Source organism: Coffea arabica, chromosome 7c (genome assembly GCF_036785885.1).
Source record: "Coffea arabica cultivar ET-39 chromosome 7c, Coffea Arabica ET-39 HiFi, whole genome shotgun sequence".
Lineage (NCBI taxonomy): Eukaryota > Viridiplantae > Streptophyta > Magnoliopsida > Gentianales > Rubiaceae > Coffea > Coffea arabica.
Genome location: NC_092322.1, coordinates 36,579,732 through 36,597,323, shown reverse-complemented (window position 1 = coordinate 36,597,323; position 17,592 = coordinate 36,579,732). Strand labels below are relative to the sequence as shown.

Below are 17,592 nucleotides of genomic sequence, written 5' to 3'. Positions count from 1 at the left end.
TTTTTAACCTCCTCGGACAGAAATGTCACATAGTAAATAGTAACAGTTGTGGCTCCATGTTACGAAGGGGTTGAACCCCAGGTCACCTCATCCTGACATCTCCCAAAGAAATTCAAATTAAATGGGAAAAACACAGAAAGAAAGGTTGATTACTTAACAGGTAACCTCTTGTACTTCATTTCGCACCTGATCACACAAAACCTTGAAGTCATCAACATTGGATAGGTTGCTCATTCTATAATTGTAGTTTCACAAAAAGGTTTCCTATGAGGCAATTAGAGCTCCAGATAATCTGGGAAAATAAGTTTAAATTCATACAGAAAACATCAAGTGCAATTAGACATCCTGCTACCGCAACAAAGACAATTTTAGGATCCAGGGGGAGAGTTTCACTGGACTTCTATTCAATCTAGCCTGTACAAAAGAACCAAGCAAAACAAGAGGGGGTTAATTATCTCCTAGGCTAGTCCATTGAAATATCCACATAAGCACATCAAAATAGTGCCCCATTGGCTCCTAGATACGTTACTCACATCATAGTAGCAGCTACAGAGAAGGCAAAGTTACCACCCGTCCTTTCCCATTGAACAGAACTGTTAACCTAATAAAGCAGGGTTTAGAAGCTAGTCCAAGTGCAAAGTATAGCATTCGGCTGTCCAGGTGCCCCAAAAAAGGTAGGCAAGACAACAGGCCTTGGCACAAAATGACATCCTAAAACATGAGTTACCATTCCTCCCAATCATTGTAAAAATCATTCCACATTGCTGTGGTAATTGAGTCTCTTAAAGAGGCTGCCATCTGATCTTGTATCTGGAAAGCCAACTGTGGATCTGGTTGATCATCAAAATCACGCAGCTCTTCAACTCTTGCACCAACACTCTCAAATAACCAGTCATTCTTTTCCTCACGCCGGATGTGATTGTGTAAAACACAGGCAGCTATGACAATATCCCTTTGGGTGTGGAAACCATATTGGGGAGCAAGTTTAAGGATTGGAAATCGTTCTTTTAGCACATTAAAGGACTTCCACATAGCATTGCTTAAAGATGAGTGGCGATGATTAAACAATTCCTTTGCATTTCTTGGTAATTGGTGAGCACCTCTATATTCGTGAAGGTGATAGCGGACGCCTTCAAATGGAGCAATAAAGCCCTCCATATTCAAATAGCCAGTATCAACAAGATAGTATTTTCCTGTCACATCAAATTTTGTACAACAAAGTCAAGACCATATGGAATTTATGACAAATAAGAAATAACAAAGATAAACAAAAGATTCAGCAGGGTACAGTTGCTACGTCAAAGACAACCTTCCGGAATTTGAGGAAAGTTTTGATCCGGATCATCAAGAACAGCTTTCAATATACGTGAATCCGCAACAGAGCCTTCCCAACCAGGATAGATGAATATAAACTGAAGATCCAAAGTACATGCTGCCAAAACATTCTGTGTCAACACCCCCTTTTTATTGCGAAATCGTGATTGATCTTTAGCCGGTACATGGGCAGGTATATGCATGGCATCAATAACCCCAATGCAATCCTAAACAGGAGAGAAGTGCAATAAGTAATAAATGATTAACTCGTGCAATAAGTAATAAATGATTAACTGTACAAAAAGTGGAAATATGGGTTTTGAAGATAAACCTTGAAGTATGGGTAGAATCTATTACTTCTGAGGATCTCTGGAGGGGTAGTGAGAGGAGGTGGTTCAAGAAATTCACGCGATAGCGACTTAATTGCCTTCAAAACATTATTGAAATGCCTGCTTATGGTTTCCCCAGAATGCTGGAAGCGTTCTTGTATAACTCTATTGCGCTCATTGTGACCCACAATGTTTAAAAAAATTGCAAACTGCTCTTCTATCATGACACCAGCCGTGTCACGCAGCATGCCTCTCTGTCGAAAAATACCACATAACTTGTGAAAAACATGTTTGTCCATCCGAAACATTTCCCGACATAAATCATCCTGACCATTGAGTACTTCAGCCATAAAACTAGATTTTGTGGGTGACAAACTACGACAAGGCTGAGTGGTTATACTATTATAATAGTAGTAACCAGCAGCTGCTGCAACTAGTTCCATTTCATCCAATTCAATGTCAAGGTCATCCATGCCAGTTGTCAAGTCTGTAGACAACAAATCATAAAACACATATAATACCACACAATGTGCTTAATCACTAACGCTGTCAACAATGATGTGAATCCAAAAAAATAGCCATATATTGCAAACAAGCACAAGTGGCAATGAAACAACTGAAGCTAAAAGTAATTGCATTATATTTGTCAAAAGAACAATAGAGTCAAACCAGCTACAATGTTAGCAAATTCGTGAATCTCTAAGAATTGTACAAAATAAGATTCACGTTGAGAATCCAAAAAAAGGAAAATAACCCGCAAATTATTCACGCTACTGAACTACAGGAAGCACTAAACTTCCCCTGCAACCATGCAAATCTTCTTTCACTTTTGAGAGATATGAAAGTTTCTCGGGCATTGGGATTCTCAAACAAATCCAGAGCAAAAAAATAGACACGTTGATCAAGGCCTTGCATCTCATCCAGAACTTTTATACACTTGCTTATGGCGAAGCGCTCCTCATTCCGCATAATTGCAGCTGCCCTCATCTTTGAAGCAGCTGCTATTTCCAGCATAGCATCAACTATAGCATCACCAGTAGCCTTACGGCTTCTCTTGCGACGACCTGAACCAGGTGTTGCAGACGGACGCTTACTGTGTCCATCTAACATATTCAAGTCCTCTCCAGAGCCAGATGAAGCATCCTCATCCCCAAAAGTAGGATTACCAGACATAGTTGCAGTCTTACACTCTTAGACCTTAGAACATATCAACTGCTGACGAATTTCTGATTTTAACTGTTTCAGTTCAAAATAGCAAATCATGTTCACAAACACTTCAGTTCTCTGTAAAACCCAATAATTCAATCTAGCACGTTCTCTGCCAAAAGAGAAACTTAACAAAAGAAGAAGAAAGCAGAACCTTAGTACTGTCTGTGTGACAGAGAGAGAGAGAGGGCCAAAAAAAATGGCACAATTGGCCTTGTTTCAGCATCTAGATTGATTAAATGGTATGCCAAACTACTGGCAGATAAATTACTATTACTTGCAGACATAGAAGTGTACTATGAAACTAATACTGGTGATCTGAGATGGCACAAGCAAATTTCAAAAGAACAGACCAGTCTTCTTTTCTGTTTACCGAGAGCAGAATTAGCACTACTTATCTTTCTTTTCTTTTTTTTTCTAAAGCAAGAGAATCAGGCATTATCAAAATTCTGGTAGTTAAATCTTCCTAATTAAATGACATACAGAGGACAGACCAAAGCATAAAACAAAGGCATCTGTTCCTATTTCAAAGTCACAAGGGATCAATCACATTCTATCCTTCAGCCAATCGTATAGTCTAAATACGACTTCAAGGACTTATGAGTTTAGAGAAAAGATAAACAGAAGAAAGAGGAAAGGCAGGTCGAGACATAAACTGTCCAAAAACAAATCCAGACTACATAAATATGAAAATATTGCATGCAATAACAAGGTTTACACATACAAAGTTTTTAGTCAATTTGGTTCGAGTGCATCTATACTGGTAGTTCTTTTTATCACTAGTGGCCTCTGTAACTCAACATACTATAAGTTTTTCTACACGTCAAAATGCCAAAAGCATAATATGACAGGCAGAGCAACAAAGGACAAAGGTATATTAGTTCTTCATCCAGCTTCAGAATCTACGGAGTAAGTCTTGACTTGTATAAGGCGAAAGAATATTGCCTATTCCAAACAGCAGTGCTTGTTAAAATAATTTCAGAGGCCAAAAGTATCCGTCAGATGAGCTGTTAACCTGATTGACACTGACAACAACTAATCTACAGCAGTGCAACAAAGGACAAAGGTATATTAGTTCTTCATCCAGCTTCAGAATCTACGGAGTAAGTCTTGACTTGTATAAGGCGAAAGAATATTGCCTATTCCAAACAGCAGTGCTTGTTAAAATAATTTCAGAGGCCAAAAGTATCCGTCAGAAGAGCTGTTAACCTGATTGACACTGACAACAACTATAGGCACTTACAATGGCAAAGCAAATCATCTACAATATCTAATAGGATGAAAGATATGAAGCAACAGTTCTGCAGAATTTCTATATCCGCCAATAGGTTGTACAATTTTTGCAGCAGACAATGGAAAAAGACATTTGGGCAGTTATAACTGATTGTAGGCTATTACTCAAATTTCTGAAACTTCGAAACAAATAATGAGATGAACGCTGCAATTGTCAATTGATGCTTGGAGCATAGTTATATTTCCACAAAACCGTCCCATTTCGCAAACAGTTATGGTATATGAATCAGACAACCTGATTCTTAATTCCTAATATAAAAAAAGCAATCTCTACTGCTACAACAATTCTAGAAAATCTTCAATTGATTACCCTTAAAACCATTTGTTCAACTATTCTATCCATTTATTTTTTTTTTCAAAATTTTTTCCTTGGCAACAACATATCAGACATTGTGATCTGTTACCCTCAGAAAAAAATGATGGGCTAACAGGGCTATAATACACAATTTCCTCCATTCATAGAACAAATCTTTCAATCAACTTGGTTTTTCAAAGGCAACTACTTTGCTTACCAGGGCTATATAAAAAAAATTATTTCTTGTTTTTAAAGTAAAATAAATGGAACTCCTTTGCCTGATTCTCTTAATCCAGTGCAAATATAAGTTTTTTTCCCCACTTTCTCTTCACTACCGTTGTTTCTAATATCAATCGAAACAAGGGGGAAAGAAATACAAAAAGAAATAGGAAATTCGTTGTTAACATAATGATTTTTTTTTCTCTTTTGGTTTCTTGTACTAGGCGGGGAATCTCATTTCGCAGCCATTACAAACAGGCCATATTATTAAATGATAAAAAAAAGGAAGGGAGGGGGAGGAGATTGAGGAAGGAGAGATTGAAGGATTTACCTGGGCGGGCAAAGGAGGAATGGGGAAGAGAAGCGAAGAGCGAGATGAGTTCTGGGAGGCTGGTGATGACGTCACTGGAGAAGCAAGCAGGGAGGGAGGAGTGAGGACGGTACCTGGAAGGACGAGAGTGACAGAGCGGAATTGATGTGTTAGGGTTCTTGCTTTTGATTCTTCTTGTCTTCTAACACTCCTCAAAAACCCTTCCGATTCTCTTTCTTTGCTCTTTTTTCGGGTTTTCCTTTTTGCCATTTTTCCACGGTTTTTTTTTTTCTTTTTCGGACCTCTTCTTTTTTTCTTTTTTTTCTTTTTTTATTTGAGCTGAACACTGAAGAGGCCCCTTGCACAAAGATTGACAAACGATAGAATTAAATAAAAGAATTTTAAAATGAAGGGGTGGACCATCTTTTATTTTATTTTATTTTATAGAATTATTCAAATAACAAAACTCCCTGATGATGTAGGCCCCGTTTGGCAAGTGAGTTTTTTGGATATTTGTCTAAAACTTTACTGTAACTTACTGTAGAAGTTATAGAAAAAATTTTTGAAGTATGCAAATTTTTGGATATTTTGAAATATATAGTTTAAAATTTTTTAAAGTTACTATAGTTAAAGTTGTTAAAAAACTTGTAGCAGACAAACTTAACCAAAAACTTGCTTGTCAAACAGGGTCGTAGTTTAACTTATCGGCTCCCATGTTTTGTAAATTTTTGGAAATGGGAATGGATATACTTGCAATGAATATTTGCAACTAAAATATCGCAATTGTTCCACATAAATAAAAAAAGGTCAATACCAAAAACTCCCATGTGATATTGAGAATGTCAACTTACTTCATTGTACTTTTGAAACATTCAATTTAGCTTCTTCTTCTGGTTTTGTAAGTTCTTGAAATGATGATGGCTTTACGAATCTTCAATAATCTTTGTTATGGCATTCCATTAACAGTTGCAAAGTTTGTATTGATATTTCAAATTCCTAATTCTGCAATCCCCTAAGTAGGCTGAAAATGATATTCCAAAAGATGTGTGAAACATGTTTTGTATGTTTTCCTTTTATACAACTACAAAATAGGTATTCTAATTGGCTAGCGATACTGTCATAGCAATTTTTATTTAAATACCAATATTACCCTCAGTTAGTCAACCTCATATATTCCCATTGATTTTGTTGGGGTTGATTGTTCACTCATTACTCTTTTTTTCCCCTTTCTTATTAATCAGCAACCAGTTTTTCTTCTCTCTTATTCCCACCTTAGGATCTCTCTGCATCTTTCCTATTTTACAATTTCTTTTCAGTCTCTTGAGACCTTTGCAGTATGTAGTTCAAGACTTGCATATATTCTTCTCCGCATTGCTTTTGCTATTTCTCCATCAATATCAGTAATTTTTTTCCTGCTTTTTTCTTTTCATTTTTGGTTTTTTTCCATTATGTTTTCTATCAAATAATCTTTGCTTATAGTTTTTTGGAGCGATCATAAATTTTGATTAAATTTAGGATGGAATTTTGTTGCAATTATAATGAGATTCAAAGTTCTCATCTTTTGAGTAATTTTTTGTTGCAATTATAGCAATATTGTACATTTTTTATTTTGTTCTATTTATTTATTTTTTGTTAATTCATTCTAGTAGTATCAAATTATAGATTCTATATAAAGTCTTTTTCACGTTTTGTTTTACCATGAATTTGGGGTTAATCATAAATCATGAGTTAGACTTGTGACTTGTTGCTTACATAGGAGTAAATCATGAGTTGTTCAATTATTATATCAATCTTGACTTCAACATGTGTCCATATATTTTTTTTAATAACTAGATTAAATTAATTTTAAATTGCATTATGTTCTACATCCATAATATTGAAGGAACAGTGTGTCTACATTTTTTGGATTATTTTCATTTAGATTGTTAGTTGTTTGAGTTAAACCACATTGTATTCACAAAAAATAACTTTTAAATACAACTTTGAAAATAAAAAATAAGGGCATTCTAAAACAAAAGAATTACACTATAAGAAAACATTATGGTAAAAAAACTCAAAACCAAATCAGTGATTTGCAAAAATAATAAGAGTAAATTTTATATACACTGACAGTTTATTCACTATTATGATTAAATGAATGCCACATAAGTGAAATTCATATTTGAAATTCAAATTTAGCATATATAACATTCATCCAAACATGACAGTATATATACTCAATATATAGAAGATTAATCCAAATAATAAATAAGTTAAAGAGAAAGAATAAGAAGGCAAACTAGTCAATTAATTAGAGAGGGAAGCAAAAAGAGTAATTAGTGGACAATGGGTCCAACAAAATCAATGAGAATATATGGGATTTACTAGTCAAGGGTAATGTTGGTATTTGAATAAAAATTACTCCGGTCGGAAGATTATTGCTCTGATGGCCAGCCATTCTAACAACATTTAATAGCAGTATTTGGCTTAATTACAAGTTGCCCCGGTAATACAGAGTGAGTAGTAGATTATCTCTATAATTTGAAAACTCACAAATTACCCCCTGACAAAATGGTCAAACATTTGAGGTGGGATTTATACGTACGAAAGGTCTAAAAAGATATTCATGTCCTCGGTTATATGATGAAATAAGTTTCTAACTCACAAGTTGCTCTGAAGTTTCTATTGAAGAGCATTGTAGTGTGTAAAAGATAATGACATAAATTTAGTTGTAATAATTGAAATTAGATAAATTATTTTTATTAAATAAATGTTTTAGTTTTCATAAGAATTTGTGTTAGTTAAAAATATTTCATAAAGAAATATCGATTGATATTTGAGCATTAACCGGAATTATTAAAAATGACAAACAAAGAAAAACAAATAAATATTCATTGTGATATTTATTGAGCTTTTCGTGATTTTAATTTCAATTTTAGTTTTAACAAGAGGGAGGTAGACTTCCAATTGAGTGTCTGAAATGGGGCTATTGAATAACACCAACATTATACACACACACACACACACAGAGATATATATATATATATATATATATTATTTTCAAAAATAATTCCCAATCGCAAAAAATGAAAATTACATATTGGCATGAGACGTAATTCACTTTTATTTTTCTTTGTTTTCTTATTTATATCTATAATTGTATCATTATTTCTTAGATACTACAAAATTTTTTATAGAAAAGTATAATAATATAATCTTCTAAGGACAATATTATCAAAGCATTATGTATACAAGGGGCATGACTGTCCTTTCACATCTCACATACATAAAAAAAAAATAATAATAAACCTACATGTTTGACCAATTGATTATTGGGGGCAATTTGCTACCCAACTTATCTACCTACTAGATAAGAGAACAACTTGAGTTGTCCATTGAATGCCAAGTGTCAAGCTCTTATTGGAGAAAGGAACTTTGTTTTATTCATTTGGATCTTAAAGAATGGTAAATGTCTATTTGGGACTTGATCTTACAATTGAGAATTCCAATAGTAGCTTACTATTTTAGGGTCAATTGGTAATAATGGATTGAATATATTTATTTTTTAACTTTGTTTGTGTTTTAATAAGTGTTAAAAGTCAGTTGCGTCCTTTTGTGAAAAGTGGTTGTTTGAATAGTTACTAACTATTTAGGGCTATTTTTGTATGTTTGAAAATATTTCCTTCTTATTTTTCTGTTTCGATGCAAATAGTTTGATACTGATCTAAACATATGGGTCAGTTTTAGGCCTCTCACTAAAAGTCTCTTCTTCTCCGTTTCTTCCGCTCGAATAGCCGAATATGAACCTGCAAAAGATGCCACTGTTCTACCAATTTTCTGAACAAAGCATTGTACTTTCTCTTGGTTAGAACCACCAAAACCCTCCACATGCACGTGATTGCATTTGCCCCAAGAATTCAGCTTCTTTTAGGGATTGTACTTGGTTTGAATTTACCAGCGAATTCTTCCTTTTTTCCTGCTACGAAGTGATGTTTTCTTTTAGAAAACAATTTTTAATGATCTATGGTATGGTTTCTAAAACCTACCATGTATACAAAAGGGAGAAGGGAAAGGAGAAACCCTTTAGATGTTGGTTCTTTCTTTCGTCATATTGAGCAAAGGATGAAAAACTTAGGTACGATTATGATCTTGCCTTTTTTATTGTTAACTGTGATTTTTGCTTCAGATATCTTTCATATCTATTTGATTTAGAGAAAAACAGCTTGGCTTCAAGCAACTGGGAAACTTGCCTTTGGATATGCTAAATACAGGAATACTGAATGCAAACGTTGATTGGATTATCTGTTGTCCTTCTTGCAAGCAACACAGTGAGGTTGATATGAGGTAAAGTTACCAATTCATGCTCTTTAATTACAATTTAATCCTCTTTCTACATTTAAATTGATGTTAATTTCTGTTGTTGAATTTGAGGGCTCGAATTCCCATCATATTAACTGATGATTCGGGAACAATCAATTGCACTATATCTTGAGAAGGTGCAGAAAAAATTATTCTATTCACTTCACTTCAGCATAAACTAGCACAAGAAAGTGTAAGTGATATATATCTTTCTGTTTTATATCCATGCATAACAAAAAAGTTAACAACAGCTGACTACAACTCAAAAAATAATTTTTGCTGCAGCACTTTGAAGTAGACACTGAACTTAATGGTTCCTTGAAGAAATATATAATTGTCTACTTTCTCAAGGCTTATGAGACTCACTTTTAAGACCAGGGACAAATTAAACTATTGTGTCCAAAGCTTACACTGCAGATGATCTGTTACTGTAACATTTCCAAATCGCACCGAAGTTTCTTCTGCAGTGGGCACTTCCTCACCAATATATCAAAAAAAAAAAAACAACAAACAAAGGAAGAAAAGTTCACACCAACCACTAAGTTGGTGCTTGAAGAAATTGCTGGAGGCAATTTTTCCACGAAAAATGATGCATATGGGAGCAGTGGAGTAAATAGTAGCCTTGATTTTCCAAAAGGGCTACCTGAAAATGAAGCTACACCAGTAGAAACACTATCCAAAGAGCCATCCAATATTTCTGAGCAGTGTACCAAAGAAGGTCCAGAAGATAGCAATCTGCCTGAGAATATTGAAGATAAGTCCAGCAAAGAAGCTTAAGGGCAAGTAGGCCTAAACTGCTTTAATTATGTTACTTTTATTAAATCTTTTGTTAGCTAGCTAAATGATTAGGTCCATTGCTTTGATACTTTCTTTGAAACTGCTTCAGTCCTTGACAAATAAAGGATCATGAGATAGCTAATAATAGTTTAGTTTGTTATCTTGCACCTGCATAGATCATGAAACTTAATTGCAAGTGCTAATATGTATGAAGATCCAGTCTTAAAGCACATGTGCTGTCAAAAGTGAATGATTTTGTTTATATAATCTTTGCCACTGTTTTAAATGTTATTTACCTCTCTGTCTTTTAAACACAATTAGCATATCAAATCCACAGATATATTATCAACATCCACAAAATTATCTGGATTTTGCATAGGACAAAAATGGAGGACTAAATGAACAGCGAAAATTATCAGTGGATAGGCCAGTGTGTAGCATGGCCAAATCCAAGCTAGTATTACAGGGTGCAACTTAAAATTAAGCCTTTAAGTTTTTACATCTATTTTCAAATCCAATCACACCTGCTATGTAACATCATAAGCCTAATTTTTCCCTCAAGTCTACTGCTTTCTCTTCTTCAACATTTGGACCAATGGTAGACTATGATTTGGGTATTTCATGCTGCATCAAAAGGTATAGTTGGCATATTAAGTCACATTTTTGTGTCACAAGCACTTTTGCACCCAAAAGAATAAAAATCTCCAAATGCATGTTTCTTGCAAATCTGGTTATTTTCGGCTATTCGCATCCCAATCTCAAAACTAATAAACCACAAGGGGCTAGATTGTAGGTTGCAAAACTATAAGGGATAAATTGAACATTTGCTAAGCCATAGGACAATTTTCAAGAATTAAAAAACCATCAGAGGATAAATTCCAAGTTTCACAACTATAAAGAAATAGGTTAAACATTCACTAAACCACAGTGGAGTTTTGGGTAATTAACCCTTTTAATTTTTATTACCTTGGGCGCTTTTTATTAATTTACCCTTTTAATTTTTATTAATTTCGTTTGGAGCATAAGAAGCTTTTTGCAATTTTGGTTTTTCTTTTTTTTTCCCTTTTCTTTTTGTAGGAGTAATGGGTTTGGTAAAATTTTTGTAGGCTTGGTCAATGAACCAATTTATAAACCATTTGGTATGTGCAATAGGCAAACGAGCTTTCTTACCTCATTATATATCACTCATTATCACTTTTCTTAGTCATCATATATTATTAAACCCATGTGGCTATTTTGTATACCGCATTGCCATTTAATAGCGAACAATACATATCTCACATTTGTTATGTGATTCAAAAATATGTACGCGTGAATCAACCTTTTAAAAAAACAAATGTGAATCGAAGTTCAAACTTCTTATAGGGTAAAAGCCTAGATGCACTGGTGATTGCTCTTGGTCTCAATTCTTTTGGATGATTTCACAACTTCACATGTATAAATGACATCTTCTGGTCTGTTAAGAGAAGTCTATTCTTGGGGTGGTTAAACAAAATATAAATGGGTGTTCAAAGGAAAATCCGAGTATCCATCGTGGGGTGGAATTCTCTGGGATAATAGTGGACAATTTATACTAGCCTTTTCTTGTTATATTGGGCGGGTGTCCAATGTTTAAGTTGAAGTTTTAGCACTCGCATTTGGGATCAAATTGTGTTTATCACATGGACCTTCTTCCATGGATGTTAAATCTTCCTTTCACATTGCTTTCAACAAGCGAAAAAAACCTTCTTCTGTTCCATTTCCAGTGTAAAGTAAATATTCGGTAAAATGAGGATCACATCTTGCTCTCATATTCTCGATTAGGTGTAGATTATGTAGCTATGGCCATATGTATGACTTGACTATGCTTGCTTCAATAAATTCAGATTTTGTTCTGGTAGCACTTGACAAAAATCGCCTCAAAAAATGATAATCTTTGACCCAAATAAATCCTTTGAGTCCATTATATCCCTCAGTAGCTTGTCAACACCTCCAATCGAAACTTTATGTGCCATTGGTATCTCATCCCAGATTATTAGACTTGGTAATTGGAGAAGTTTTGCTAATTGAACTCTGCATTGGTTACTCCTTATTATATCAATTGGTATCTTGGATCTTGAATGAGCTATTCTTCTACCAGGAAAAATTGAAGTTGCAACTCCACAGGATGTTGTAGCAAGGGATACATATACTTTTGATCTCACTTCTGCTAGTAATGCTTGATAAAGGAATGGTTTTCTGGAAAAAAAAAACTATATTCATGATAATATCAAAAGCATTTTTCGATCAGCATTGAGTTGATTAATTGCTAGGAGGTCAAGTTCTGGTGTACAAATTCTTGTTTCAACTATTGTGTCACGAGTGTTCTTGTTCAAGTGATCAAAATTCATGATATTTGGAACCAAAACATAAAATTAATGTCTTTTCTCTTTGATTGTAGAAAATCATTTATTTGTTGTAATACTTGGAATCGTATCTGATCAGGTGATAACTCTGGAATCCTATTGAAATGCTCAGATAATGATTCTTCAAATTTTTGCCAAAGATGCCTAGCATCTAATGGAGGAAAGTGAACAAGCAAAGTCGCAAACAAACTTCTTAAGCTATATGGCATGTGATACAAACTGGCTTCAAGGCATTGTTCTTGTGAACTATCTGACTCAAAGTAGCCTCTTAGAATTGGTGCTTTATAGAAATACGGATATAGGTTCCATTTATTATTTTCATATTATCGAATGATGTTGGACGTTTAACACGTGTGAGAAGCAATCTGAGGAAGTATCGCTCTTCTTCTATTGGACTCGCTATTACTATCTGGCCTATTGAGTCCTTTTGTTTTATAGGCTCCCATTTTCTCCTTCTTAGATATCAAACAAAATGTTCAGGAAACTCGTTATAAATGCATTTAAGGTTTTGAGCTAGAGGATCAGTGGTGTTCATGTAAAAGAACTCAGATAACATAGTCCTCTTAGCAAATTTATATGGCTCTGTTTGGATTAGCTGTTTTCGGAAGTGTTTTTTAAAAACTTTACTGTAACTGTGTATATGAAAAACTTTTATTGTAGATGTTTTTTGGATTGTTTTTAGAGGTATTTTTAAAATATATTTTTTGAGTATTTTTATAATTTACAATTTTTTTGTGATTTTTTAAAAATATATATTGGATCTGTTTCTATATATTAATATTTATTTATATATAATATTTTTTATTTTAATTTTGTTTGTGTATTACTGTAGCATTGTAAATGAAAAAATTGTTTTCCAAAAAATGCTAAATCCAAACGGAGATCATCTCTAAAATTCATAGGTTGGCAATTCTCCTAATGAAGTTGTAGGTGAATAATAGAAGGATGCATCTTAGTTAACAAGAATATGTATATCCTCAACATAGCTTCTACATGGCATACCCATCTAGCTAATTAGTACTGTTTTATTTCGTCAATCACAAGTGTATGAGCATCAGAATTTGTGGCATTAGAATGTCTAAACTAACTCAGAAATGAATCTTGTCATGATCCTTATAATGTACTTATATATATATATATATATGTACTTGACAACCTTTACTGTAGAGTAGATTTCAACATTTATACGTATGTTGAATTTTGCAAGCAAGGAAGCATTGTATGGAACAATCCATCTATTGTCTACTTCGTATCCATGAACCATCATTTTGTATCCATTGTTTTTTCTTCCATAAGTAGAGTATGCATTATCTCCATGAAATGCATTCTCAGCAAATGGCTTTGGATAACTATTTATGCATTTTTTTTTTCTTGTGTTCTCCTTGCATACAAGCATTGCTTGGATTCTGTTTTCCACAAGGACCTTGGATCACATGCTCACGAACCATATTAAAGAGATGTCGATCTTTGCTTTCATCTGGAATCTCTGCACTAACTAGCTTGTCATAAGATTCTGTAGAGTAAAGCTTTGAACATGGCTTCAAGATTATGAGGAAGTAAGCATGAGGTAGCCCACATTTCTGGAACTCAATAACGCAAGTGTAAGTAGCAATAGAGCCAAATATTTCTTTCTTGAATAATTCTTGCTTAAGAAGATCAAGTTTTACATGAAAAACTCGAGCTAGTAGGTCTAGCTTGCTACGAGTCTCATCAGTAGGAAGCATGTGTCTCTTTATTTTAGGCCATGAAGGATTACACGTCATGGTTATGAAAAAGTCTGGTTTACCAAATTTCTATACAAAAGGCATAGCATCAACACATCTTCTTTTCATGTCACGAGAGCCTCCTATAAACAAATCTGGAAGTACAACTTGCTGTCCCACTTTTGAACCTTGGCAATGTCTTGCTATAACACTGTCCATAATACCTTGCAATTGCTCTCTTCTTATAAATTCTTATCTATTTTTATAGTAATCCAATCTCTGATTTCCAATCTTGATATATATATATATATATTGAAAACATACTGCTGAAGTGGCCTGCCAGTGTTAAGTATGGGCAATATCTATAAGCATAATATCATCGCATTGAGACAAATTCGTTGTTTTTTCAGGATCATTCAAAGCTATAGTGTCAAAAGAATAAGGTACAAGTTATTGATTTGAACAGGTAGGCCTACTTATTTTTTCTTTTAACATTGGTATGCTTTTTAACTTTGAAAGGGCAGACCTCCGAGAGATGAATTCAAATCCCTTTCTCGTCCATTTTCTTTTCTTTTAGTCTTACAAATAATGAATTTTGTAATCCACCTTTCAATGTCCCCATATTTATTTCTTTATTAGTTTGTTCATATTAGATTTTTGTGAAACTTAGAGTAAATTATTGCTAATTATATTTATTTTAATTATTTCTTTCAATTCATTGGTATTTGTATATTTCCTGATTTCTTTGCTTATGATTATTGTGTTGTTTGAATATCAAGGGTTCGATATTTAAATTAACTTGATAATATACTACCAATTAAAATAGTTGAATCCGTAATTGTTTGGCTATTTTAATTCTTATGGTGATTGGCATGATTGGGTTTGTGTCAAGAAGACATATGATCTAATCTAAACAAACCTTAATAGCATGTATGTTGGTTAGAACTAGGCTTTTCTAGTTTTTACTGTAATTGTGAGATTGAATCCTACGATCGTACCTTGGATTATCTCTTGATTAGGGATGTAGTTAATGGTTATACTTTAACTACCAACAAAATAAGGAAAAGTGGCTGTCAAAGTTTGTTGATAGCTATGACCTGTTTATCAATGAATGATAGAATTTATTATTGCATCAAGGATGAGTTGTGCGAACCATTTCCAAAAGTTATTCCTCTGGCTAAAGCTTTCCTTATTATTGATTTAGTTTTAGTTTTTTTTCGTTTGATTATTTTTGTTTGAGTTGATTACTTATTTTAATTCTCCAAAAATCCGCCACTAAATCTTGCTCAAAAAAACAAATTTTCTCATTCTCTATAGAAACAATCCTATTTACTACTCCCTACATCCCAGAAAATATGTCCTACTTCGGGAGTTGCAAATTTTATGAACAATGTTTTAATTTGTTGTCTGATTCACTCGCTTTCCAATTTCACCCTTGTTTGTGTACTTGTTCGGTGGCTTAGATAGTGCACATGTGTGTTGTAGAGGACACACTGACTTTTTGTCTAACATCTAGTATGTGTACGTGTGTTTTGTACACTACAACTAAACTTCATACATTTCAATTTGTTTGCATTTCATTGGAATCACGCGGGCCATTGAGAATTTGTGTACATGTAACTAACTATATAACCATTGGGCCAATGGCTCAGTGGCCACCAGAGAGGGACTTAAGTCCCTTCTTTGACTATAGGTGAGGTTTGACCATAACACTTCTTTGGTCTAGTTGGGTCTGTATACCCACTAGCCCCTACCACAATCTCCTTAGGTTCCCCCTCCCCCTAGATTAGGATAGACCGATAAAGTAGGTTATACAAATATATCGTTGCTGACAAAAAAAAAAGAGTAATAATTATATCGGCCCATATTTGCAAGTTCAGATGTCATGTCCAACAATTTAAATAAGGGGTAAAAATTGGAAATGAAGAGATGATTCATTACTTTTTGGGAAAGTGACAGAATTGTGGGACAGACAAAAAAGGTAAGCATGACAAATTCAATGGGACATAGAAAGTACTATATACAAATTTACTTTTTCTTAAGTATGTACTTTATTATTGAATATATTCTACTCCTCAATTTTTTTGGTGCCATTGCTAACGATTGGTGTTTTGGTTTATTTGTTTCTTTTGGAGTTTTTCTTTTATTTAAATTTTTAATATTTTTCTAATTTTTGCCACGTTTTTCTCATATAGTGAATTAATCTTTGATCCTGAGATTAAGAAGGCAGCGCGTAGGTTAAGGAAAGAGACTAGGAAACATAAGAAAAAGTAGTCATCTATTGCATCTCCAAGGCTGAATTTGGCTATCAAATTGGTAGATTCTTCAAATGGCTATTCTAGTGATTCTTGGAAAAAAAAAAGGACTATGACCAATAATAGAACATTAAAGGAGTTGGGTGCTCTTGATTTGAACTAATAGCCACTCTACATAACTTTTCTGGCTTTAGATGAAAACATTGCCTTTGAATTAAAATATGGATTGATACATCTTTTGCCTTCTTTTCCTGTTCTTTTAGGTGAGGAACTGTATAAACACTTGCGGGAATTCCTTGTGGTCCGTTCGAATATGAAACCTTCTAGTGTTACCGAGGAACAAATCAAGATGAGAGCATTCATATTCTCTCTAAAGTATGCAACACTAGACTGGCTATACTATCTGCCCGCAGGAAACATTACAACATGGACCAAAATGAAGAAGAAGTTTTTAGAGAAGTATTGTCCTGTTGTTTGAGAAAAGCAATTTGTGGTATCAAATAGCAACATGGAGAGTCCTGATAGAGCAGTTATTTGGCACATTTTGCATTGTCATCTTGTCCTAATTTTGGCTATTCATGGCGCTAAGAATTGGAATTTCACTCATATTTGATATTTGTGTGAGTTGTAGGTGATTGGCATTAAAAATGGTCTCTCGAGGCAAATTTCCAGAAGACCTTTCATCTCAGGACGTGGCCACGCCAGAAAAGGTAGACGCTACCGAAAAGACGGACTCCAGTCCACGTGAACCCGAAGCATGAGATCAAAACTCCAAAGGGGATAGCTCTTGTTAGATGAATTAGGTCAGACGTTTGATAGCTCCTGGCGGCGCTAAAAATAGAAAAGCAGAGCCAGATTCACGGATGAGTCATCAAGACCTTAGCTTTAGTTTTCTTTTTCTACTTTTGGGTCAGACGCCTTTTCTTTGCTTTTGTTTTCTCCGGCTGCAATTAGATTAGTTTTTCGTCTCCTTTTTCCTAGCGGTCAGAGATTGGAGACTTTTCTTGTTGGCTTTTGGCCTAGTACGACTGAGACGTTTTTGCTTCTACTCTTGCTACGGATAATATTTCGTGAGATTTTTCTTGTGCTCGCTGCTCCAGCGTAGACGCAAAATAAGAAAAACTGTTCCTTCGTTGTTTCACCTCTCCAATTCTTCGACAATTAATCGG

General features: G+C 34.2%; 1 protein-coding gene and 1 long non-coding RNA gene across 6 annotated transcripts; one reads left to right on the top strand and one right to left on the bottom strand.

The window, feature by feature from the left end:
* Window positions 1–202: 202 nt before the first annotated feature.
* Window positions 203–5,133, bottom strand: LOC113697791 (uncharacterized). Its single transcript, XM_072056764.1, has 4 exons — window positions 4,988–5,133; window positions 1,646–2,130; window positions 1,310–1,541; window positions 203–1,193 (listed from the first exon to the last, which is right to left on the bottom strand). The coding sequence occupies exons 2-4, from the start codon at window positions 2,114–2,116 to the stop codon at window positions 724–726; spliced, it is 1,173 nt and encodes a 390-aa protein (XP_071912865.1). The 5' UTR covers window positions 2,117–2,130; window positions 4,988–5,133; the 3' UTR covers window positions 203–723.
* A 3,521-nt stretch (window positions 5,134–8,654) lies between these two features.
* Window positions 8,655–17,524, top strand: LOC140010222 (uncharacterized). 5 transcript variants are annotated; one of them, XR_011817505.1, is made up of 5 exons: window positions 8,655–9,080; window positions 9,168–14,066; window positions 14,579–14,634; window positions 16,687–16,882; window positions 17,055–17,524. It is a non-coding gene; the product is annotated as an uncharacterized lncRNA (long non-coding RNA). The 5 variants fall into 5 exon arrangements; XR_011817504.1 differs by having other exon boundaries at window positions 9,158–14,066; XR_011817507.1 differs by having other exon boundaries at window positions 8,655–9,497; window positions 9,590–14,066.
* The last annotated feature ends 68 nt before the right edge of the window (window positions 17,525–17,592 follow it).